Source organism: Anguilla anguilla, chromosome 13 (assembly GCF_013347855.1).
Source record: "Anguilla anguilla isolate fAngAng1 chromosome 13, fAngAng1.pri, whole genome shotgun sequence".
Taxonomy (NCBI): Eukaryota; Metazoa; Chordata; class Actinopteri; order Anguilliformes; family Anguillidae; genus Anguilla; species Anguilla anguilla.
In genome coordinates, this window is record NC_049213.1 from 23,429,821 (window position 1) to 23,455,582 (window position 25,762).

At 41.7% G+C, this 25,762-nt stretch overlaps 1 protein-coding gene across 16 annotated transcripts in view; it reads left to right on the forward strand.

Moving 5' to 3' along the window:
- atp2b2 (ATPase plasma membrane Ca2+ transporting 2) overlaps nucleotides 1-25,762 on the forward strand; it is a 159,813-nt gene that overhangs the window by 82,710 nt on the left and 51,341 nt on the right. For 10 of the 16 annotated variants that reach the window (XM_035388172.1, XM_035388185.1, XM_035388184.1 and 7 more), the window contains 2 exons: nucleotides 4,954-5,564; nucleotides 24,721-24,918. In XM_035388172.1, the coding sequence (XP_035244063.1) occupies nucleotides 5,366-5,564; nucleotides 24,721-24,918 (397 nt within the window). In that variant the 5' untranslated portion in view covers nucleotides 4,954-5,365. Of the gene's footprint in view, nucleotides 1-4,953; nucleotides 5,565-24,720; nucleotides 24,919-25,762 lie in introns of those variants that run through there. The other 6 variants (XM_035388175.1, XM_035388180.1, XM_035388182.1 and 3 more) reach the window with 1 other exon arrangement.

The window sequence follows — 25,762 nt, forward strand, 5'->3', positions numbered from 1 at the left end:
AATGTGAAGCACGAAAACACTAACCATAGCTACCTACACTTAAAGAACCCCTACCCAACCCCCACTCCCGTTTTTATTTTGCTTTGCTGTGTGTTGTCATGTGTATGCTGTATTTGCGTGTGAGATCAACCTAGTGGTGTTTAAATAAGGAGCAGTGAAGGTTGCGTTCCCTGTTTAGCTGGTACATTTAATTCCTCTAATGATGCCTGTAATGGCTTTGTGTATTCACCTCCCTGCTGCACTAGGTAGGGCTGTGTGCTTTAAGAGAAAATTATACCCCACAATGAGACTTCTCCCTTAGCGCAGCTTTTTTTTAAAGGCATGAATATGCGTGTGCTGAAAGACTAAGGAGGTGAATAGATATTAATGGGCTATTTTCTGGGTGCTATAGCGAGGGCCATCATTTTGATACAGTGTAAAAATTGTCAGGTTGTGGTGGCTACAGGGTGAAATCTAGTTTTCTGATCCTGTGGCAGGAAAAATACACAGCACAGGCATCTGACTGGCCGGCTCTCAGGGTCTTTCATTGACACACTACCTGCTTATCTCTGCTCTGTGTTTCCTCTTCAGTTACCTTAAGGGGGCGCTGTGTCCACCAGTCAGAGTGGGGTGCTCACCAAATACTCCACCCTTACCTCTCCAACCCAATGATCAGTTAGTGTGTTTGAACAACACAACATAACACAAAATACAAAAAAGATTGAGTTTGGAACTTGTTATTTTCATGTCATTTGGATGATCTTATTCACAAAGTGCTCGTACAATTTGCAATAACCACTTCTGAGCATCTGCACTGTTATGTTTCTTTATCATTTTGTTCAGCACCATGGACAACAGTTGAGCTGGTTACTGATTTTTGGCGAATGCTTAAGTTCAAAGGTTTCACAATAAAAAGTAGTCATGGTATCAGGAGCCAAAAGTAATTGTAATTATTCAAGACCAGCATTTGCCAATTAATCAATAAAACATACTTGCTACTGACAACTTACAACCGACTATCCGTCTTCTATTAGGATCTCACATGCATTCAAAATGAAAATTCTATAACTTTACATGTTTTCCATTTACTGACAACTGGCCTAACTTCAGAACGAATTTCAGATGTTTTGACGGTAAAAATATGTCACCTGTCATTTTGACAGACAAGAAAATTAATGGTTCAAAACTACAAGTTTTAACCAGTAGGCCAAATAAAAACAAAATGCAAGTTACATGCTGATGCCTGCTTGAAAGGTAATTGTCTATGGTAAAACAGAGGAGTTATTGCCCCCAGATTTTGTTACAATATGAGAAATGACATCAATATGAAATAGTAGTCAATGTAGCTATTCAACTAACCAGCTGGTACAACCTATCTACATACACAACATGCTGGATAAATTATATGAGCCATGACAAGTATACTGTGCATGTTAACTATGCCATTGCATACCACCTTTCATCTCTCTTACTGTGACCATGAGCCAATTAAAATGTGGTGATGTCAATATTTAAAACCTATTCATACTAATATTATTGTTACACTATGACAGTATTAAGAGGTAACATGAATTTATTGGCCTAGATTATTTATGAAATAATTCTGAAGGACAGGAATATTCATAATTTTAGTTGCATACAATTTTGATGTACTTTTGTATTTTGGTTATATGACATTTTGATTGATTTAATTTGAAATCTTTTATCATTTAATCTTAAATCTCCACAGTGATGAAAAGCATTTTTTTAGTGTTTTGAGAAACAGTTTATGAGCATATAAGTGTACTGTAAATTATAAAGATGTGCCTTTGGTTTTTATTTAGCTTTTTCTTGTTGGTTGTACAGCATTGTACCCGTCAACGCTGTACCCTACACTTAATTGTTAATGCGCTTTAGCCTTTAATAAAAAAAAGTAATTCTAAACCCCTGCCCTCTGCCCACCCCACACACACGCACACACACACACACACACGCTTAGAGTGACATTCTGACACCGCGGCGGGGGGGATGATCAGAATTTGTGTACAGAACGAGCGCCCTAGAGCCCCACGCTGCGGCCCGCTAGGTACAATCTCCAAATTGAAAACGGAATATATTACCACCCTCCCACACGGCAAACACGCCGGACCCAATGTGTCACTGTGAAATTAGACTGTTAGTCATGTCACGCAGCACAGGACGAGACGCCATTTAGTCAGACCGATCCTGCACTGTGGGTTGAGCTCCTGCTCTCTGGGATGGTCAGCAGTGAGCATAGCGTACTGCAGTCAGTGAAGCACAGTTTTTAAATGTTTAAGAGTTTGTGAGCTACTGTAGATAAATATGTATGTTAATAATATTTGCTCTGTGGTGTTACTGTACACACAAAGTATTTATTCCTTGTCTTTGGATTTTTGTTGTCTGACTTCAGAGAAACTCAACAAAGGCATTTGATAGTTTAGAGTTTTTGTTAAGATTCTGAGTCTGAATTGTTCATAATACAAGTTCATTCCAATGTTCACAATTCATCTAAATTGAAATATTAGGGTTACATACTCTTTACCAGGGCTAATGTGTGAATAACCTATTCTCACTGTGAACATTTTGGAAATAAATTCATGCATGACAATAATTAATGCAATAATCAATACAAAACTGTGCAACAACAAAGAGTGCGTTGTACAGACATGAGCAATATTCAATTGTGTGGCTACATTCATGTATGTAAGTGAGTTATATTGAACCAAACCGACAAAAAAGCAATAGCATTATTGACATAAATGCTGTGTATCAGAATACATTAATCTTGTTTAGTCAGCTTTGTTTTACGATCGCGACCAATAGTGAAACTACTGTTGCAGCAAGAAATATCGGTCTGCATGCTTTCCAGCTTTACGTCACGGCACAAGATTAGTGTGATGGGGAATCCCATCGATATTCAGCATGCTCCTGGGTCTGTGCATTGCTGGGAGATGACGTTATATCATACGGCATCATGTCAGCTGACTGTAATCAATGCACTAACACTCAGGTTATAGATTACTGCCCTGCTCATCCACTGCTCATCGCTCAGCGCCGGGTTACCATAGCAGCCGTGACGACCACTTCCGCGAACGTGTAGGTGCGGTACGGGGGATGCGGTGTGATGTCACAGTTTCAGTGTGTTTCCAGTTCCCTCGAGATTTGAGCGTGACATGGAGATGGAATCGGTCCATCCCAATGTCGTTCTAAGTGCCAATAAAAATGTACTTGAAATACTCAGGTCAAACTACAAAATGTGATTGCATTTCACTGTACATTAAAGTATGTCTGAGCACATTAAACACTGTTGTGTTTCAAAGACGAACACTCTTAAATGAGTATTGGTGAATTTTCACCATCAGAAAAAGGCTTTTGCTTTGATATTGTAACATATGGTGCTACAAGCTGTCTCCAGAAATATAGATTGTCTGCAGGATGTGCAGGAGCATTATGAGCGACACTCATGGTACAGCTCATGTGCTGTATGTTTTACACAGTGAGAGAGCACTGTCATAATTAATCAATGAAAAACAAATTCTTTGGCTCTTTTCATGTGATACATTATGGCCCAAAATGCTATAGAGGTTAACATTAAAAACACAGATATGATGCACACAGACCTCTTCCAGAATTAGCATGGCTTCCCTGCTGTCCAGATGGATCACATCCATCTGTTGGGGTCCAGACAGGGCTGTCTGTGGGCGCATCATTAGGAAAATTAGAACCCGTGTAATGTAGTGCCAGTTTTCAGATCAGCGCTTGATTGGTTCCCCCCCCTCCCGCCCCCCCGCCATTGGTTAGCTGTAATCTCAGGGAGCTGGCACAGCTGGTTGAGCTGGCATTTGCAGAGTGGCACAAGCACTGATCAGTCCTGATGGACCCGGCGACTGGAGGAGATCCTCCTGCGTGCCAGCGGGCATCGCTGCCCACCCTGCCGCGCGGGCGTCCTCACGCGGGGGTCCCGGCGGGGAGACGGGCGTCTGACAGCTCCTGCCCACAGCCCCGCCCCGCCCCGCCAGCGCCGTCCCGCAGAAACGGGCAGGTTCACACGAGTTCACCCGATCTGTACCAACTGCACCCAAACCCACTGCGATTAATAGTGGAAAAATGTACTGCAACTCCCAAGTGCACACTTGTACACACACTTGAGTATAGTGTTTCATAGTCATTTTTATTTGTCATGACTGTTATTAACACTGCGTATCCTATGCCGCAGAAACTATGTTGGATGTATTTTCGGGTGGATTTTCAGTGCCGCAGTTTGCCTGTTTTTCACAGTTATTTAGTCCCCCAGGTGTCAGCCTGATTAACAGGATATTAAGCGTCCCCTCTTTGGGCACAACTGTGTGTTTCCCAGCCATGGCGTCTCAGCCTGAAAGAAACCGAACCCTCACATCCTAATGTAAACCTCAGTCATGTCCCCTTGAACCAGCATCAAGCGCAGATGCCGGGCTGCTGGCTTCCCGCGCGTTACCGATGACACGGGCATTGTTGTCCCACTTTGATTCGCGCGGCAGGCTGAAGTCACGCAGCGCTAAATCATTTTTTTCTTTTTTTTTTGAGCCGAAAGACATGAACGGTTAGCTCCCCCTCGATTAATATTCATGAGCCGCCTTACTTGGCGACTGCTCTGGGGACTGATCAAAGCGCGGCGCGGTGCTGCTCCTCCCGCCTGCGTGTGCCGGCGGCGTCTCTGCAGAGAGAGGACCGGTGTGGCGCGCGCGCGTCGGTGTGTGTGTGTGTGTGTGTGTGTGTGTGTGTGTGCGCGTGCGCCACACAGCCGGTGCGGCGGACACACAGCCGTTCTGCTCTGCCGGTCCCGGCGATGACAGCGCTGCGCCGCTCTGCCGTACGCGCTGCCGCGGAAACGGCGCCACGCTCTCGCCCGTCATCCTCCGTCCTCTGTGCATTCTCATCCTTACCCCCCTCTCTCTCCCTCTCTCCCTCTCTCCCTCTGTCTCTCTCTCTCTGAAGGAGTAATGGAGAGGATCACCATGTAGACAGCAGCAGACTGAGACAAGCAGAATGGGAAACTACATATGGAGCGGCGCCGGACTGCAGCCGTGAGAGCAGGCATCCTCGGGGCCTCAGCCAGGCTTGTTTTGCCCTTCCCTGGATGGTCTCCTTCCTTTTTTTCCTGAAGCAGACGGATTTTCTTCCTCGCGTTTTGGACACTGGACTGGATCCTTATTCTCTCTCTCTGTCTCTCTATCTCCCTCCCTCTCTCTCTCTCTCGCGTCTCGCTTGGTGACCCCCACATCTTTTTTTTTTGCGGTTTCTCACAACCGGCAGTACCGCCGCCGAGCGCCGTCACCAGAAGCCCCCGCCTTGCTTGCTCCTGAATTCACTCAGATTTCCGCCAAGCTCCTAAGCAATACTAGCCATCATGGGGGACATGACGAATAGTGATTTCTACGCCAAGAACCAAAGAAATGAGGGCAACCATGCGGGCGACTTCGGCTGCACCCTCCTGGACCTGCGCTCCCTCATGGAGCTGAGGGGCAGTGAGGCCGTGGTTAAAATCCAGGAGGACTATGGGGACATGGATGGACTGTGCAAGCGCCTGAAAACCTCTGCAACAGAAGGTGAGTCCCTGGAGCGCACCTGTGCATGTACATGCGTCACACGCGGCACTTCACCCAAAGTGGCCCTTTTTAATTATCCCCCCTGCTACGCACGTGCACACACACACCTACACACACACACACGCACGTGCACACACACACACACACACGCACACACAACTATCTCTGCTGTGCTCCTTTTTATTTCAATATGATTTAAGTTGCCTAGGAACTGCTGCAAGTATATGCCTTTAGGAGCTCTTTCATTATATCACAATGCTACTGCACAGGAGTTGTTCAGGAGAATAGGTCTCCTGGGCAACAATTCAGGGGTTAAAAGGAAATGTGCTGCTGTCTAATAATGAAGGACGACAGAGATGCGTAAGGTGTAATTGATACCGTTACATTGTGTTAATAAAAGGCCTAAACAATTACAGGCTTGCTAATCGGGTCTGAGACAGCAGTTTACATTCTATTAGATATAGCTCACCACAAATACATATATATATATATATATGTATATCTATGTATTTCTTGAAAATGTATTTTGTGTTGAAGTTGAACAGTTCAATCAGCTTTTGAGCTGTACAAATGGCGAAACTTCCCCGTCTTGACCCCATCAGCAGACGCTATGACCTGGACTCTCACAACATTCTATGATCCTACAGTCTTTATGTTGCACTTGCACATGACCTAACAGTTTTAATGTTGCTATATTCAGTATGCACATGCACACACACACTTTGTGGCCAGATATTAATTATTTATGTTTCCCCATTGTGTGACAGTGTTGACAGCTTTGTTGACATTATATAATCGTATGAAATATTTTTCAGTAAATACCAAAATACTTTTGCGGTCCTCCATGGTGATTGGCAAAGGGAATGCTGTTTTTGAAGGCTGATGCCAAAATGAGTCATTACAGAGAGCCTACTGATAGGTACGTTAGTCTTTAGAAGTATGGGAAAGGGAGACATATTTTGGTCATTAAATGAGGCATGTCGGACATTTTCGGTAACAACAAGAAGAGAAGCTGAGGAGCTGTCAAGCATCTTCCCTCCTGAATGGCGTGTAAGTGACATCACTGCTCCATGTGAGCATGGAAATAAGATCTGTGCTGTTTTTTTGTTTTTTTTTGTTGAAAAACAGTCTGTCGGCCTACGTGGCCTGTAATGTGCCTGAGCCTGCCCCCTGGAGCATGTGCTATAGGGGCTAGGAGGCTAATACAGGGCCAGGCTCCTCCTGCATGTGGCCAAGATTCAATTCAATTCAATTCAATTTAAATGGAGTTTTATTGGCATGGCAATCTTGTGTTGCAAAAGCATAGTAAACAGTTAATTAAAAAAAGTAAATAAAATAAAATAACAATAATAAAATATATATGTTGAAAGTTGATGTATACACACATGTACATGTACACATGTACATTCATACACACACACACACACACACATATATATGTACACATTCACACATGTATCCCTAAACATATATTCATACATACAATACTCAAATATATTGTGCACACACATGAATACACATACTCATACATATACCATATAAGTACAAGAGCAAACTAATCAATCATCATTATTTGGGTGTACCCACTGTCCCTTAGACTCTCTCTTGCAGCAGCGTGAGCTGCTTGCCCGATGCCGTGCTGCTCGTCTCTGATTCGCTGCGGGTGAGAGTATGAGAGGCATCCGGCTGGAGTCAGTGTTGCATAATGAGACTCGGCTCATGTCCTCCATCTCTCCGGAGCATTTCTCTAGTGCGCCCTGCCCGTTGCCGTAGCGCTCATTTCCTAGAAGTCGTGGGAGCCAGTGGAGTAGGTGCACTTGGCAACGGGGAGTTTATCGGGAACTGTGAGCCAAAGGAGGTCGGAAACATCAAAAGCCAGAAATTCAAACACCAAAAGCTCTTATGTGAAGCAAAGTGCCCATCAGTTCTGTGGGAGATTATATCAGAGTGTTAGCTTCCACAACGTCACCCAAATTAGATAACCAATTGGCTTTTTTTGGCCAGTAAAGGTGAATAGAATAGAATAGAATAGAATAGAGTAGAATATAATTTTATTCTTACTGCTTCCAAATGGTAAAGTCTCTTTGGCTTTGATGAAAAAGACAAAAACAGGGCTGCATTACTTGAGATGTTAAAAATAAACTAAACATTGATTAAAATATCCAACACCATCCCCTGAAAGAGTTCATCCACAACTCAAAAGCAGTTGTGATACAAAAGTAGTATTTTTTAAACCCAGATACAGAATGCAGAAGGGCTACGTCTATAGTGAACTGAAAGATGCACTGAAGAGCGGGTATTATGCGGCTGGTATTGTATGGTAATAGGTGTGCCGTGCCGTGCTGGGCACCAGCTGTGTGCCAGGGAGCAGAGCCTGTTCCCTCGCAGTGACTGTCCTCCCCCGTGACTTCCTCTGCTCCCATTTCTATTTCTGTTAGATGGCTCGTCACATTTCAGCACCATGCACATCCTCTCCTAAAAATAATCCTCATTTCTCAAGCTTCTCTGTCTGTGTGCATTAAAACGGCATTGAGTCTCTTTGTCATTTAGGAACGATTTAGTCCTCCAACCCTCCCATTGAAAGACAATGCTGGGCCTGAACAGACATCACCGTAACAGCCCATGTGCAATCTAATCATGCACATCTTAATTTAGGAAGCTATTGGTTAACATTTTTTTTATTGCTCAGCCGTGATAACTAACAAAAAAGTTGTATTACACAAGTTAAGGAGACATTTGTTTGAGGTTAGAGTGACACATAGATGTGGGCCGGAGAAAAAAGCTGCCTGACCTCTATCCAGTGTACAGGAAACGTGCGATGCATTTAACCCAGTGAGCATTGCTTTCTCTGGAGGCATTTGGGTCACAACCCCACAGCCAAATGGCACCAATTAAAAGCAGCTCAAATCATACATGTCATAACCATCCAATCCAGTTACACAAGAAACATTCTAATACTCTATGTAATGAGTGTCCTTATATCGCCTACAACCTACGGTTATACATAGGGTAACAAGTTCTTTTCGTCATTGTATATGAGTTTGATGCTAAAAACAGATAAATTATTTTCATCTTTTGTGTATATTGAAATTTTACTTAACAACTCATTGTCTGCATTTGCTGCTTGCTACTGAATATTATGAATCCCCACAAAATCGTTTGGGTCCCATTCACGGAGTATATGATTATTGCATTATTCACCAAATCATTGGAGGTACACGCTAAATAATTTACATAATGTACTGTTGTATACTGGCTTTGCTGATAAATTTAGGCTTTGTATGGGAAAAAGTATGGGAACATTACCACTTAGGCCTTATAAAGAAGAACAGAGTACTTATGTCGCTCTATGAATATACTGCTTTTAGCATAAAATAAAATAAAGTTGTAAACTACTGGCTCGGTATCAAAATGCTCTTTGCTGTGTAGATTAAATAAAATCTGCTGGACCTGTGCTAGCAGTTGGAATAAAATTTCATCAACTGGACAGAGTTCTGTGGGATATATTAATAATGAAGCAGTGATAGAGATATAAAGTGTTTTTCTTTTGTAAGAGTAAGCTTAATCTTCTGATTGCATATATACAGTATATATATATATATATATATATATGAATATATATATATATACAGCGAGCTCCATGGTGTTTGGAACAAAGACATATTTTTTTCTTGATTTGGCTCTGTACTCCACAATTTTAGAATTGCAATCAAACAATTCACTTGTGGTTATGCCTCCAAGCTCATTGGACTTCATCCTACAGCATGCTAAAGCAAAAAAGACGTTTTTCAAAGCCAAAAACAGGAAAATTCTTCACTGGCCAAATAATTCACCTGATCTGCATTCAATTGAACATACATGTCATTTGCTGAAGAGAAAATTTAAGGCAACTAGCCCCCGAAACAAGCAGATGGCTGCAGCACAGGCCTGGCAGAGAATCACCAGACCACTCAGCACCTGGTGATGTCTATAGGACACAGACTTCAAGTAGTCATTGCATGCGAAGAATAAACTAAAGACAAAGTACTAAACATGACTACTTTAATTTACATTAAATTAGAATGTCCCACACATTATGGTGCCCGTAAATGGGGAGGCTATGTATAAAAAGTGCTGTCATCTCTACACGGTGAAAGCAAAATGTATAAAAATACCCTTTAATAAAATCTGAGATTCTGCACTCTAACGACATGTGAATTGTTTGATTACAAATCTAAAATTGTGGAGTTCAGAGACAAAAAATGAAGGAAAAAATGGCTTTGCCCCAAGCATTATGGAGGGCACCACACACACACACACACACACACACACACACTGTTTATAAAATATGCATTCTATTGCTCTGTGAAGATAAGGGGGGGGGTACTCTCCACGGGCCAATGGGACAATTAATATGCCTCCACCATCCGCTGGGCTTTTGCGTTGATCCCCTAAAGGGTATCAGTGGAGGACACAGGCGTGCAGCGGGCGGGGCTGTTAGTGTTAGCTTTGTATCTGCGCCTGGTGAGCAGAGGGAGCCGCGTAGCGTGCCTGCGTGCGCACAGAGCCCCAGTTACGCAGCATCCCACCTCCTGAAGGCCCTAATGATCACGCTAATCTGCTCTTCCAGCTCAGCTGTTCCGTCCCCTTCCGACACATCCTATTAAATCTGGGCTCCGCCAGGAATTGCTCTGATGGCGCACAATCTCTTTTAATAAGGACTATTTCTCCTGCTCGCAACTTGCCATGCCCTCCTTCCACCCAGCGGTTCTTAAAGAGGAGAAACCACTGTCTCTGGCAAGATTATAAAATGTGGGCTCTGTAGCCTTTTGAGTAACAAAAGCTCTCCACCGGATGACCGTGGGGACTTAAATGAAACACAACTCCCGTCTGTAACACGAAGAAAATCACATATGCCCCCGTTTAAGCAGGTATACAACATGTTAATACAGTGCATTCAAAATGGGCTGTCTCATTGTGATGCCATGGGATTCATTTCATGACAATGGAGAACGTTTAACAACGTTTCATTTGCCATTCCTTGACTATCTTGTAGATCAGCAGGATCTGTTTGTATGATTTAATTAAACAGTTGTTAGACAACATCTAAAGGCACAACCCATTAATTGATTCTTTATCGTGTGTAATGAATGGACTTGCATGAAAAAAGGTTATTGGATACTGCTTCTTAAATATCAAGTGTTCATCGTTATGTGCCCCAGTCTTAAATTACTCACAAAAGAGTAGCCTAGAACTAATAATGACCTGTTTCCTGTTATACAATGGTGGAGTTTATAATGAATGCCCTGGCAAAAAATACTATTTCCTAATAGTCTTTAAGGAATAATTTACTTGTATAGCTGTATGTTAATCATTTAAAAATAAATAAATAAATAATAATGATGATGATGTTTTCAGTAAAAGTTGCTGAAAATACAGTCAGTGTTATTGACGGGAACAGTCACACATATTACTCAGTGGTTAAAAAGAGCCCTCTTTGTATTCTCATCTCCTTGATGTTTGCTGCCTCTGACAGTTTTAGCCACCACATAAACGATGTACTGTATAAATGGCATGAGGTTAACATGCACATTTTCAGGTTGTTACGTGTACTTCTCGCGTATTCTGGCTGGACCCGACACTGTCACGTCACATGTTATCATGAATATTCGCCCTGACATTTGGCTCTCGTCGACAGTAAGCTACTAAGCGGTTTTATTGGTGTGTGAGCACTTTTCACAGGAAATCACAGATGGTGCAGTGACATGTCCGGTTAAAAAAATTGTTTCTATGGAGAAGAGGGTTGACAGGGCTTGAGGATCTGCTAGAAGAGCCGTTTATTTGCACTTTGTGCTTTAAACTTTTGATGTTCCTCGCTTCGCTGTTAAAATCCATCATTCTTGGTCGTTAGGGTTGTGCAGATCAGTGCTCGATTGGATTAGATGGAGTGACACCGAAGCAAGCTGCTTGCTGACTAAGCTTTGTTGCTTTTGTTTTCTTACTGGTTTTTTTCAACATCCTGGTTTAGCTAATCCTCTATTTTTATGCAGTATTGAAGGTACAAGCCTGAAAGGTGATGACACAGTCTCACTCTTTCCCTGCAGTAGCATTGCATCCAGGTGTCTGTGTTCTTTTGAGTGGTAACAGACCCAACTGTGATGGAATACTTTTCTGGGTGTATGAGTAGTCACCATCTACAGTAACTGCCATCACAGTACAAGTAATCTTACAGTACAAGAGATATTACTCAGAAATTTTAGGACAAGGTCACCTCAAGGTTACAAGGTAAAATATGACAGCAGGCCTTACGGTGGAGTACATTCTCCATGTTTGCAGACTGTTTAAGTATAAATTGAACCTAAAATGTGTTTCCTTGTCAGCACAATATTACATTTCTATGCATACATTTCATATGTGCTTTTAAGTACATGCAAGTGTGTGTGTGTGTGTGTGTATTTATTTATTCACACAGTAGGCATATGTTGTTATTCTGTCTTGATAAATTCAAATTAACAGAATTATTTTGGGTCTGCACTGGGTCTGCTTGTGCAGTGAAAAAGAAAAAGAAAACGCACACCTTGTTTTGGCAGACTGAGGTGCAGACCAAGGACATGCAAGTAGAACTTTGAAAGTTGTGTCTTATTCAGAACCACGCAACCCTAACCCGACTAGATATGCTGCAGGGCACTCATAGGAGTAGTCTACCTGTTTACTGTTACAGAACAAGAAGAAAAGGTGTCTAACTGTATCAGCGTGTACACCTTACATTCACTTGGGTTTTAAATGTGCTTTTCAAGGATTTTCTGTGCCTTTTTTCCATTAAACAATTATTGTGAGTTAATAAGATGTCATCTGTCAGGGGAGCTGAAAGCTCCTAACGAATGAGTTTAATCCGCTATTAAATCGTTTTGCATAGCTCTTTGTCGGAGTTTGCCTTTGCTGTACGTTTTTTTAGCGGGCTGGCTGAAATCAGCTTTTACATGATGACATGGTTATGAACTTTGTGCATCTTGTGACAGAAGGCTTTTAGATTACCTGTGCTAATTCACAAACAAAGAGAGTGAACCTTTAATCCTAATTTGCCCTATTTCCTTTATTGCTGATGTACGGATCGGTAGCTCTGTGACAGATTCCAGGCAGGGGCCAGGCCGGTGCTGAGAGGTCATAGGTCATTTGGGGGTGCTGTCATCACATTGCACATATGAGAATCATACGTGTGTAAGAGACCCTCAATATATAATAGATTATATATAATATATAATATAAGCACATGACATTTTTGTAAAAAAAATTTTTTACTTCCAATCCACATACTGTACAGTGCAGTCTGTACATATTTGGACAGTGACACAATGTGACAGTAAAGTCTGAGACCCATAGACATCACCAGAAGCTGGGTGTCTTCATCCTCTACCAGACCTGTACTGCAGCCATCTTCAGTTCTCATTTTGGCGGATTATTGCCTTCAGTTTTGGCTTCAGCAGGTGAAATGCTTTGGATTCATGTCATGTGACTGACGTGCCCGTCAAGGACATTCTACTTTTTGGCCCTGAAAAACTTTGCCTATATCTTGGAGAGTTCTCTTGATGTGTTCGGCATTTGAAAAGGGGCTTTTCCTCACAATTATAAGTATTCTTTGATCATCCACTACAGCGGTCCTCCATGGTCTACCAGGTTGCCAGTGTGATCATTGTTTTGGCTATGTGTTTAATTGATTTATTTTGATTTCTCCATCCCATTTGGGCCAGCTACACTAGCATTGACACTTCTTTGGTCCTCATGTTGAGAGTCAACAATAAGAGATTCCGAATGCAAATGCCACATCTAGAATGAACTGTAGACCTTTTGTTAGCTTTCTTGTACATGAACCAATGCAATGACACAATGACACATAGACACCCAAGAAACAGCTGATAAGTCAACTGTCCAATTCTTTTGGTCCCCTAAAATGGGGGGACTTTGCATAAAAAGGGCTGTAATTCCTGCATAAATTACCCAATATGGATGTAAATGCCTGTAAATTAAAGCTGGCAGTCTGCACTTCAGCCTCATATTCATTGTTTTATTTAAAATCCAATGTGCTGGAGTAGAGCCAAAACAACAAAGATTGTGTCACTGTCCAAATAAGTATGGACTACCGGGTATACAGCTATATATTTACTGAAGTAATCCAGTAATCAGATATTTACTGGAGTAACCTAGCCTCAAGGGTACCACTGAATCATCCCTCTATGTTATTAACATTTTTATTGGTGATTGGAACTGTGCTTTACAGGTATGTCAGGTTCCATGATTACAGTATCAGATTAGGTATGTCAAATTACAATATCTTACTCAAGCTTGCTGGGCTCTGAGAACCTGCACAATTTGGTTATCAATCCAAGCTCATTGACCTCTACACCACTCACCTCTTTTGTGGTGCTTCTGGGGAAATTTTGCCTCTGAGGTTTTGAAGACCTTTCCTGACAAATATAAGTGAATGAGATTTTTTTACAGACACTTTGAGGTTATTGTTACATGGCCTGAGGTTATTGTTACCTGGCCTAATCTTACAAAAAAACTTCAATACCAACTGAAGACAAAAACTCAACATTAGTCAAAATACCAGTGAAAGTTTTCAAGGGCTTCATTCCAGAACACATTGCAGACGCAGTCTGGCCTACTCTGCCGTTTAAAAAAAAAGAGGCCATGTGAATTACTTGTCTTCTGTTCTCACAGTGACTCTGTCATGGCTCACTTTCCCTGGTAATCTGCATTTTAATGTGCACTTGTGTGCCAGGCATACATCCGAGCTCTGGAAGGGAAACCTGAGACGGACACCGCAGCTGGTTGCTAGAGAACGGCCACTCTCACTCATCTCGTCTCAACGGGGGGGGTGGGGGTGGGGGTGGGGGGAAGTCAAACCTAGAATTTTCCGCATGCGTGGAGTTGTGGTGTTTACTGGAGGTGACGTTCTTTATTTACACAGTTGATTGTGGAATGGAGGCTTGAAACACGGGCGGGTGTGTTCATCCAGACTGGATATTATGACACAGATAGACAGACAGACAGACAGACAGACAGACAGACAGACAGACATAGATAGATAGATAGATGGGGGGAAGTGACATGCATTTGGCAGGTTTGGCTGAAGTCACTAAAGCCTTTCAGAGTCTTGCTCTGACAGACGATCCTGTTAAAACACATTTCTGCTGCCTGCGGCAGTTAGTGTCTAATTAGGTGGCTGTTTGACATTAGGGAGGGACATTCAGTCTAACTGCACCTTCTCTGGCCATGTACGTAATTATGCATTCTAGTTAAGGCCACTGAATCACTAGTTCCTTTGAGTGTTCTGCCTGTTGTGGGAATATGGCTTCAAAAAAAGGAAGGCGCAGTCATGATCAAGAATACCCTACTAGCGCTAGGTAAATTTAGCTCATGGGCAGTCCTTTTTTAGGTACTTCCTAGCAAACTGAAACCTGGCCATCCTTTTTTTGCAGCTAACTAATGGTTTGCATCTTGCAGTGTAGCACTGTAGTTCTATTTGTGAAGTCTTCAGAATCAGTAGTCACTGACACACAACACATGTCAATAACAAACTCCAAAGGCAATCAAAAGCCTAGAATCAAGACTAGATACCGAAAGCTGTCTTAAACCTGCAGTAAGGAAGCAATTGAGCGCCCCTGACTAATCAGAAACACTTGTGAATCTATTTGCCCTAAACATGGTTCCCCTGAAAGTGCTGGAATTTCTACATGGTGAAACAAAATACCTTTAAATAAAACCTGATAATGTTGCACTTTAACCACATGTGAATTGCTTGATTACAAAAAATTGTGCAGTACAGAGCCAAATCAAGAAAAAAAAATGTCTTAGTCCCAAACATTATGCGGTTCACTGTATATTGAACGAACATTAAATATTTATTCTGCAATAATGCATAGTAATGTTTACCTTTTTATTACATGAATTATCAATCCAGAAGTGTTTTCCAGCGTAGATGAAAATGTTTACATTTTGTCCAATTGGATTTCATAGCCTATTGTTTTACTTTAATATGTGTAAATATACAGTATATTTATGAGCTACAACGAGCAATGAGGTGCCCGATGCATGTATGGTTCCGTGTTGTTCACCAGACCTAGGTTTAGGTGAGCCCATTAGACCGGTGGACATCTTATGGTTTTCATCTGTGATTAGATTGAATACCCCCGCAGCATACTGAATGTTTCTCCAGTTGCATTATTGAATGGTACAGAACATAGCAAATGCTTTTATGAATCTAAAAGGTTTGGTAATGTCAGTCTGAAAGGAAGCTTTACTTCTACGCACCCTGTGCACCCTGTCTAGCTAACCATTACTGGCTGATATAGGAGAATTGACCCAAATGGTAACTGAAACTTGTGGAAGCAGCTCTCTGTGGCACTGCGTCAGATCTGGTGAAATATTTCTTCCACAATTCAAGACGCAAAAACCCTCCCCCTTCCCTAAGGAGCCAACTATTATTTTTGTAGCAGATATTGGAACAAATGAGAGATGCAAGCATACTGTCTTCCCTGAAGATTTATGCAGGCTCTGCTGAAACTCTTGGCTGTGGCCTCCTACAGTTTGAGATCTGGGGATGAGAAGTTCTACTTTGTGAGTTCAGCGCTCTGTCCTCGCGCATTGTGTCTGCTGTTTATGCAGACTCAGATTTAACCCAGCCACAGACTGCTTTTGTTCCTACTTGAGAATGATGAATATGCAAGCGTCACCATTTTCAGTTCTTCAATAATGTTATTAATAGTTGATAGGTAATGATGTTGTTAATTTGGACAGTTCCCGAGGCTATAATCTGACACACTTTTAGTGATTGTTTGGGGATCGCCTGGTTAAGGGTGTGGATAATTAGTGAAAGTTCAGAGTTGTGCCAATAAAACTACAGTATTTCAGCCGTAGGGTAGTATGGCTGCCATATGAATGAGATGTGTTGACAGTATGATTACAGTATCTTCTGGCTACCATTGTTGAAGGGAAGGGTGTAATGCTATACTTGGTCTGACTTATTGTTGCATACATCCTCCTTTGTGTTTCACATGCGAGGGGACCTCACAGTGAGTGTGCTCTGCTGAGATAGGTCTACAATGGATGTCTTTTTGAACTTGCAAGCCTTTATTTATATTCCCTCAAATCTATCCATGTTCCCAAGTGGCCCGCAGGAGCCTAGCTATTTCTTCAGGTAAAATAATGGTGAACCCTCTCTGTGGACCTTAGTATTACACCTCCCCCTGTCTTAAATGCTTGGACTTAGCACCATATTTGCTGTGTTGTGTTAATGGAGTTCACTCACACTGTCAGGACCCAGGGGGACGGGGGGATGGGGGGATGGGGGGAGGGGGGGGAGGGGGTGGTGATGTGATGAAGAGTAATTTTCTCTTAACTGGTATGACAAAACAGATACTGTACATGCATTATATTAGATCTTTAGAACTTTAGAATATTAATGTTTTGAATGTATTGTTTATATAAAATAAAAATATGCTCACATCTACAATATTTGATGCTATAGCATAGAATAGACTGATAAAATGTTTCTAGTCTATAGTTATCACCAGAAATGAACATAATGATACCGATACATTACAGTGAGTGAAGGGATTTGGTATTTTAATGGTCCGTTCTCCAGTTCTGCCAAGCTTTAGCTGTTTCTTCGCATTCAATTCTGTTCAGTTATCTGATTTTAATCTGCTGTTCTATGTTCCTGATTTATGGGTCTGACATCACTCATGTCATCACGTTTCATTTTATCAAAAGGATGTTGATCCTGATTTAGATCTGATGGGAAATATTCTGGAGGGCCACAGCCCTGGAATACAAATATGTATTGTAATACTTTATTTTGCCCAACACAATATTTTTCCCAACACATTAAAACTTTCACAGCAGAGCCAAAAGAGGTGTTTGTTTATTCTTTAATTGTACCTTTATCTAACGAGGTATGCCAACTTATAATTTTATGAAAATTTTATTTTGCATTGAGTACAAGATGCATATTTACAGGGGTGATTCAATGGCCGGATGTAGAGACTGTAGAGTTTTGTAGGAATTTGACCGGGAGACCAGGGTTAACAGGCCCACTCTTTTGTGCTGTGGGACCTTTGGATCTCAGTTTAACTCATGTGAAGGATGATGTTTGTTATCTTGGAAAAATGAATATAACAAACAGAACAACAATGTCAGGATGTCAGGAATGAGATGCATTGTTCATCGGAAATCAGTTAGAGTCAGTTTCTTTTCTCCATTTCTAGTCGAAGCTTGTCTCCAGTGAGTGTGGATGTTTGTCTATGCTCTCCTCCCAGCCTGTGTCCAAGGACACCATTGGCTGTTTAAGTCTGGCTGGCACAGAGCACGCAACTTCCACAGGCACAAATAGTCATACAACCCCTCCCCCATCCATTCTCAATAGATTGGTCTCCATGTGCACCGCGTGTGTATCTCCTTATTGTTTTCCCAGATGAAGCTTCAAATAATTCTTATTTCCTCTCAAGAGAATTTGGCCACTCGCTTTCCTAGAAGGATCTGCTTTACCTGAATGGCCTGATGAGAATAGAAGGGGAGTTTCACAATATTTGTTTTCAGATACTGTATATTCAGTTCCACAAATGCATGCACTCAGATACTGTATATTCAGTTCCACAAATGCATGCACTCAGGTACTGTATATTCAGTGCCACAAATGCATGCACTCAGGTACTGTATATTCAGTGCCACAAATGCATGCACTCAGGTACTGTATATTCAGTGCCACAAATGCATGCATTCAGATACTGTATGTTCAGTGCCACAAATGCATGCACTCAGATACTGTATATTCAGTGCCACAAATGCATGCACTCAGATACTGTATATTCAGTGCCACAAATGCATGCACTCATATACGGTATATTCAGTGCCACAAATGCATGCACTCAGATACTGTATATTCAGTGCCACAAATTCATGCACTCACACTCAGATACTGTATATTCAGTGCCACAAATGCATGCACTCAGATACTGTATATTCAGTGCCACAAATGCATTCACAAGAACAGGGCAGATATGTTTTGACCCGGTCGTTGGGCATAGTTCAACTAAAAATTCAACTGCTGGCAGTTGCAGTGAAATACTGTAAATACTGTAATAGGTGGCCAATATTTTTCCTATTCCTATACTCTCTCTTAATCTACAGGGAGAGAATGTTTATCAGATAATCCAAACTGCCTCCTCTTTGTAGAAATTGTAGGCCTTGCAGAGCATGCTGCAGTATTGATTTGGTGGAATGGGATCAATATTATGTATCATCACATACTGTCTCCATGGAAACCAGTTTTGGACATAGTTCTGCATGGTGTAAAACCACTCTGAGTTTGACATTTGGCAAAGGCGGAGGATCCGACTTCCTGCTGTCCAGACAAATAGATGTGCACAAGGGTAATTATGTTATCAACCTGAGTGGTCATGTCTGCCTGTGCTTTGTTACATGTATACTGGTAACCATTGCGTGTGTACATGCATGCTTGCTAGTGTGTGTGCATTCATTTGTATGGAAGATTAAGGTATACGGGTGTCCAAAGAGGTGCGTATTTCTCTTATCCTCTTCACAATCATTTTTCTTTGGTAAAACCTTCCCTAAAACCTTACCTAACAGCTCCGAAACCCATCAGGCATTTCCTAATACAGAGGAAGCCATGGAAGCTCTAACTTATGATCATATGAAGGCAAATTCTTCTAATTCCCTCATTATGTGCTTGAGTGGGGCAATTTAAACAACACAGTTTGCTGATACCTTTCGATATTGTCTAACCGAGCATTTGTCTATCTGAAAATAGCTGCTTGCATTGCTCTTGAGCTGTGGAGTTCACTGGGTGCTCACGAGCATTTCAATCCAGCCAGCGTGATGCATAGCGTTACCATGGTGATATATTTTTAGCCGCACTGAAAAAGCCAACTGTTAAAATATGCAATATCTTTCAATGCTCCCTCATTTGCAAAGACTGACATGTGTTTTTATACATGCTTAAGACCATATTTAAGATGGTAAGAATTCAGGTGCACATTTTTTTTTTGACTGCCTTGAAATTACTATTCAAACAATGCTGCTAACTTGCATGTTATAATGTATGAATAATATAGTGTAAACCGTAGGTAGGCCTACGAGTTTTTTCTTTTCTTCTTGTGAGCTCCAAATAGATTCAAAATCAATCTTTGATACCTTTAAATTCAGCTTTTTTCCCCCAAGTTCTGAGTCTCCCTCCCTCATACAGTATGTGATGTCTCATTATTAGTGTATGAGTGTCCTGGTTTTACACCCACATTAATGAGGGTATTCTGGTGTAGCTTCAGCCCTGTAGGTCTTCAGATCCTACTCTCCTGGTGAGTAATGAGGTCGACAGAGCGCATTCTCCATCTTCCATTTGATCTTAAGAAGACGGCTGTATAATGTTTCTCACTCACACATGCTTTCTTTCTCTCACTCACTCACTCACTCACATTTTTTTGCCTGCTTATACAGAAGTACTGTATCCTTTTGGACCTAGGCAAACTCTGCTTTAAAAAACGTCACTTATTTGGGTGAATATTTGCTGTTGAAACACTTCATTTGCATTACCTCATTGGTTTATGATCTTTTGGGTCAAATGACATGGACTGGGGGAACTCCAGATGTAAACTGCTAACTCTTTACAAACACATTCCACTGTGAGAAGCAGAACTGACACATTGCACTACCAGAAGTAGAAACAACAAGCTATGTATTTTAACTTTTAAGATCAGATTAACCTTTTAAAACTTTATTATTCCTGTGCTTGAATCAATTTCTGTATAAACATTAAAATAATTATCAGAGTATTCACACTTCAGTACTTAAAAGTGTCTTGTCATTCAAGATCATACACTACTGGGACCTGCCTATGGGTTTTGATAAATATTTCCCTATTTATGCAGATTCAGATTTATTATTGGTCACCAGTGTTTTTCAGTCTTCTCTTTTTAGTTTCATGTAACCCACTCCTGCCATTCAAATACATACATTGTTATTCCTTTTGTGTTATTATGAAGCACAGATGCTTGCATTCCTGCAGTATAAAACAAAATAATAAAAAGAGCAGCACAGGAAAGAAGGACTGCATTATGAACAGCTTGTGGAAAACGACGTCACGATGCATTTTATCTGGTGCCTTTTTGAAATCCTTTTGTGGGCAGCTACACTAGAAAGAAAAACCGGAACGAAGCGCGGTGGTTTGGCGGTTAAAAAGATGCAAGGAGGCAGCATCGCGCCTTGTTGATCTCCGGTACTTCTTCACTCCTTGTTTTTCCGAATCTCAGAGGGCGTGGCGGGGATTCCGCCAATGACGAGAGGGGATTGAGCCCCCGGACCATGACCAGGCACATGCGTGGACTGGGCCTGGCGCTGCACAGCGGGGATCCGTAGAAATCCTGCTCGCGCAGCTACAATTAAAAGGAATGTTTGATTAGCCTATTTTTACCCGTCTGGAGCCCGGGTGGCCGTAGTCTGTGGTCCTGTCAGTACTCAGCGGCGCTCGCTTCCCGCTCACACAGTGAGGCTCTCCTCTGTCCTCGCCCTAACAGGTTCATATAGAGGCAGAAACCATTTCGTCTCCCGCAGCGGGTGCAGCGCGCTGTTAGCTTTAATACTATTCAGGAGGAACGATCGCTCGCATTTTAGGCTGAATAATGTGCAGTTTTTCTGTCTAGGCGGCCCGAAGACGAGGTGACGAAAAACACTTTTGTGCTTTTACAATACTTGGAAAAACAATGCTTTATATTTCTATTCTTAAAAGCCTGTTAGAACCTAAGGAAACATCGTTTACTCAATTGCAATGCAGTGGAGCTGTGATTCACTAAAACAAAATGAAGTAATCTGACTTTTCTTACAACATTTAAATGAATGAAAGCACAAAAAAGAAAGTGAAAACTGTCACTCAGGAATGAAAGAAACAGTTGAACGGAGGCCGAAGTCTGTATTGTTATAGTACTGTGTTACTATATTTCCAGTCCCACCTTTAAACTGATCTCCTGACCTCCACTGGCCTAAGCGGTTGTCTTTGCCAGAGGTGCCCAGATGTCAGACAGCAGTGTTCTTTCTCAGGCCAAGCAAGTGATGGGGCTGAAATCGGCAACACATCCGAACAGCATCAGTGAAGGGGGCTGAAGTCACAGACACCTCCAAATCTGTTTGGACCAGTGGGAGTGACTGGGGGCGTTAGTTTATTACTTCCAATAATGTCCCTGGACCTGTGTCTGTGTACTTTGTTGGTTAATGCAGCGTGGATATAGTTTTAGTTCAAAACATTATTTCAGATCTGTTTTGGCACTTTAGTTTGAGTCTCAAGTGAACAGGAACAAAAACCCCTGTTCTCTGCTCACTTTGGGCTTAGCAGCAACGTTCCCTCAATTAAACCCTCTTTGCCTGTCCTGCTTCCTGCCAATGCACTGGGGCTGACAGCTCTTTGAGGCTGTGGAGCAGTGAAAGGAGCTAGTCAAGTTGTATTTTTAAGTGAAAGTCACAGCATGAACATGTGCGATCCTGTGATGAGAGGTGTGGAGAACTCCTGCCAAGGTTACTGACTGTGCTACTGGGCCTTCTCATTTTCCATGACCTGACTTGGCCCTATGGCTACCCTGCGCCATAGGCAAAAAGAACCTCCCAGGGTGGTAGAATCCCGTTCGTCTCTGTTGAGAGGAAACAGGGCATCATGGGAAAAGGTCATTTAGGAAAAACAATCAACAGCGACTTTGAGGAAAAAAGAAAAAAGTAATCTCCGCTCCCAGGGGATGCTCTTGAAATAGATTTTGCTGTGGCACATGAAACTTTTGGCTGTGACATTGGAATCTTATTACAGCTCTGTTCCTCAGGTATCAATACTGACAAAAGTGTCTTTTTGAATGAAGAGATTGTACAGGTGTTTGATCTTCAGAGACACATCTCCTTTAATGTTTAGAGAGGCTTATGAATATGGGAATGTTTCCCCTGCTCAGATAATGTATGTATGTGTGTGTGTGTGTGTGTGTGTGTGTGTGTGTGTGTGTGTATATATATATATATATATATAAGTCCAAAGACATGCAGATTAGGCTGGGTGTACTGTACTCCTGCCGTTGCCCTTGACCAAGGCACTGGCCTCGGAACTGGAGTTGGTCCCCGGGTGCTGCACTGTGGCTGCCCACTGCTCCTAAGTAATTAGGATGGGTTAAATGCAGAGGATGAATTTCACTGTGTGTGTGTATATATATATATATATATATATATATATATATATATATATATATAATAATGGCTTCTGAGGAGCCTGCCAGTTTGTAGTCTCTACTCTAGTCTCTCTGTTTTCTCTAAAGGCTGAGGTTTGCAATAGCTCTGGGTATTGTTGTTTCTCCAGTGCTATTCAGTGCCACACTTAGCAAAAGCTATACAATGCTATTTCCGACTTGTTACAAAGAAACATTTTCTTTGCTACATGGCATATATTGATTTCCTCTAAAGGATACAGCCGTGATGTTTTGTACCTGAATGGTAGTTTTGTAATGAAAAAAATAATGAGAGGAGAATAACAGATCCATTGAATTTATTATTTTAGTAATTGATCCTGTGAGCTTAGTTTGCCAAAGGGCATTGTTCCTGGAATTTTTCTTTGGGTTCAGTGAGATTTAGAAGCTAAGAAAAGCTTCTCCTGTTTTAAAGACTAGCTAGGGACACTGGGTGGCCATATGAAGCATAGAGAGTATACAGGAAACACTGTACTTTAGTACATAGTACTTTGACATTTATTAAAGGGTCTTAACATTATTTTCTTGTATATAATCGGAATACAATCATCACTGCAAAAAGCGAAGTTTTCAGCAAAGTGTCAGTTTCTATTTTTTATTATTTTGGGAGGTTGAGATATCTCTTGTTATACCATGATTACAACTTAAAACATCTTCTTTTCACATTCTTTATAAAACAAATGTGTATTCCCCAGTTTTTTCTCTAAAACGTAGAATGGCCAATAGTCAGTGTGAATATCAGTGAAAATATCCTTAATGAAGTAGCTCTTTTCGAGGCGGTGTTTTCAGAGGGATACAACACTGAAGCGCGACGCGTCGGGGAGGGGTTGAACGCACCGTGGTTATGTTGTGCGGTTTCATTTATTTTTATTTTATCTTTGAACGCACCGCTAAGTGTGCCTGGAGCTTGCTGGAACTTTGGCAGTGTCAGGATAATTTGCATGGCACACGGTATCTGCAGAGGAGGGGAGGGCGAAGGCCTTGGCCCCTGCCTTTATAGAGCGTCTTATGTAAGTGCAGCAAACAGCCCGGCTGATGAGTCAGCACTGTAATTGAAGACTGTGGGGGGGGCACGAGGGCCCAATCTTGCAAAGAGAGCGTATTCGTTTTTTTTCTGTCCGTGTGCATTCGCTTGTCAAAGGCTTGATTTTTTATTTTTTACTTTCTGATCGATCCCCTGGCTTTAATCAGTATTTGTACTCTGAATGTGCCATTATGACTCCTGCTACAACTTTACCAAAAAAATGAACATAATAATATGTATTTATAGCCCTACTGACGGGACTAGTTTTACCCTAGGATGTCGTGTAATTGGAATTATTGCCCATTACTCCAGTGCAGGGCTTGACATTGACACCCACCACTCGGCAAATGTGGGTGGAATTTGGCAGTGGCGTGTAACTCCGTCACTCTTACTAGCTACTTTCGTGGGTGACCTTTCTCTAGCATTTTCTATGAAAAAATAAAAAATTAATTGTAGTTTTCAAAAGCATTTGAAATAATTAAGTGTGACATCCCTTTTTTCTGAAGGAGGATACCATTTTCTGCTAGAGCTCTGTCTAAATGAGAATGATAAATACCTATGGTTATAGTTAAAATCTACACTCCATTGTTTTTTTAAAAATAATTCCATGAATTAATTACTTGCTGGTATCATGCTATGACAGTTGCACTGGTTCACAAGTGAAATGTATTTCATGCTGTAGTACTAATGGTGCCAGGCAGGCTGCAGTCTTGCAGTTGACTGTTGCAGCAAAACAGCATACAAGCTTTTGATTTGAGGTTGACATTTCGAAAGCATCCGAAGTTGTGTTTTACAGAAATGTTTCATTTGTTTTTTGAAATTTTTATTATTGCTGTCATACATGTTTTTTTTTGTTTTTTTTTCCTTTCAGGTTTGTCTGGAGTTGCAGCCGACTTAGACAAGAGAAGAGAAGTCTATGGGAAAAACATTATACCTCCAAAGAAGCCAAAAACATTCTTACAGTTAGTATGGGAAGCGCTGCAAGATGTGACCCTCATTATCTTAGAAATCGCCGCCATGATCTCCCTGGGACTGTCCTTTTACCACCCTCCAGGGGAGGGGAGTGAATGTGAGTGCTAAGCTATCTGTCTATATGCCTGTCTATCACAGGAGTCGCAGAATAACATCATGCTTTTGACTTTAAAAGGTAAACGGTGTGGGATCGGTCCCTGAAGACTCAGGTAATGAGTGTTCATTACAGGGCCGATATGAGCAGAGATAATTTATCCTGTCCGCGCAACCAGAAACGATGATCCCTTAGCTGGCCCTGAATTACCACTCGTGAATTGTTGCCGAGTGAGCTGGCTCGTTACGACGGGGAAGGCGGCAGCGAGCTTTGAGAGCAACAACTGAACATGCGCGCGCTCTTTACGCAAGGATCACTTGTTTACATGGAGCTTTCTAACAATATAGCGTGGCACATCTGGTGTGTGCTTCTGCCTTCGCCGTGTATATTCCCCTGGGTTTGGAAAGGAAAAAACATCACCTCACATGGCCTTGTTAACTAGAATGACTCTAGAATGTTCCAAGCTTTCTCAAACAAGACAGGGAATCGGAATCCACTGAAGGTGCTTTCTAAGGGCCAAGTTAATGAAGCATACGAAAGATGTCATTAGAGGAATAACCTATAGGTGAAGGGCATGCATCAAACCACTCTGCTGTAAAATGTACAATGACGACAGCCATTAAGCAAGCTTGTTCCAAATGCAGAATTAGTAATATAAATCACAACAGTTAGAAATGAAATTACATGACCCAAAATGCGCTTTAATTTTGTCATATGTCTAGATGCTAAAGCATTTATGCAAGTTCAACCTAAAGTAAAGTTTTACCTTTTGTGTTGCCTGTGTTACCATAATGCAATGTAACCATATGGCATGACTACAAGACTATATGAAAAGGGACCTACTAGA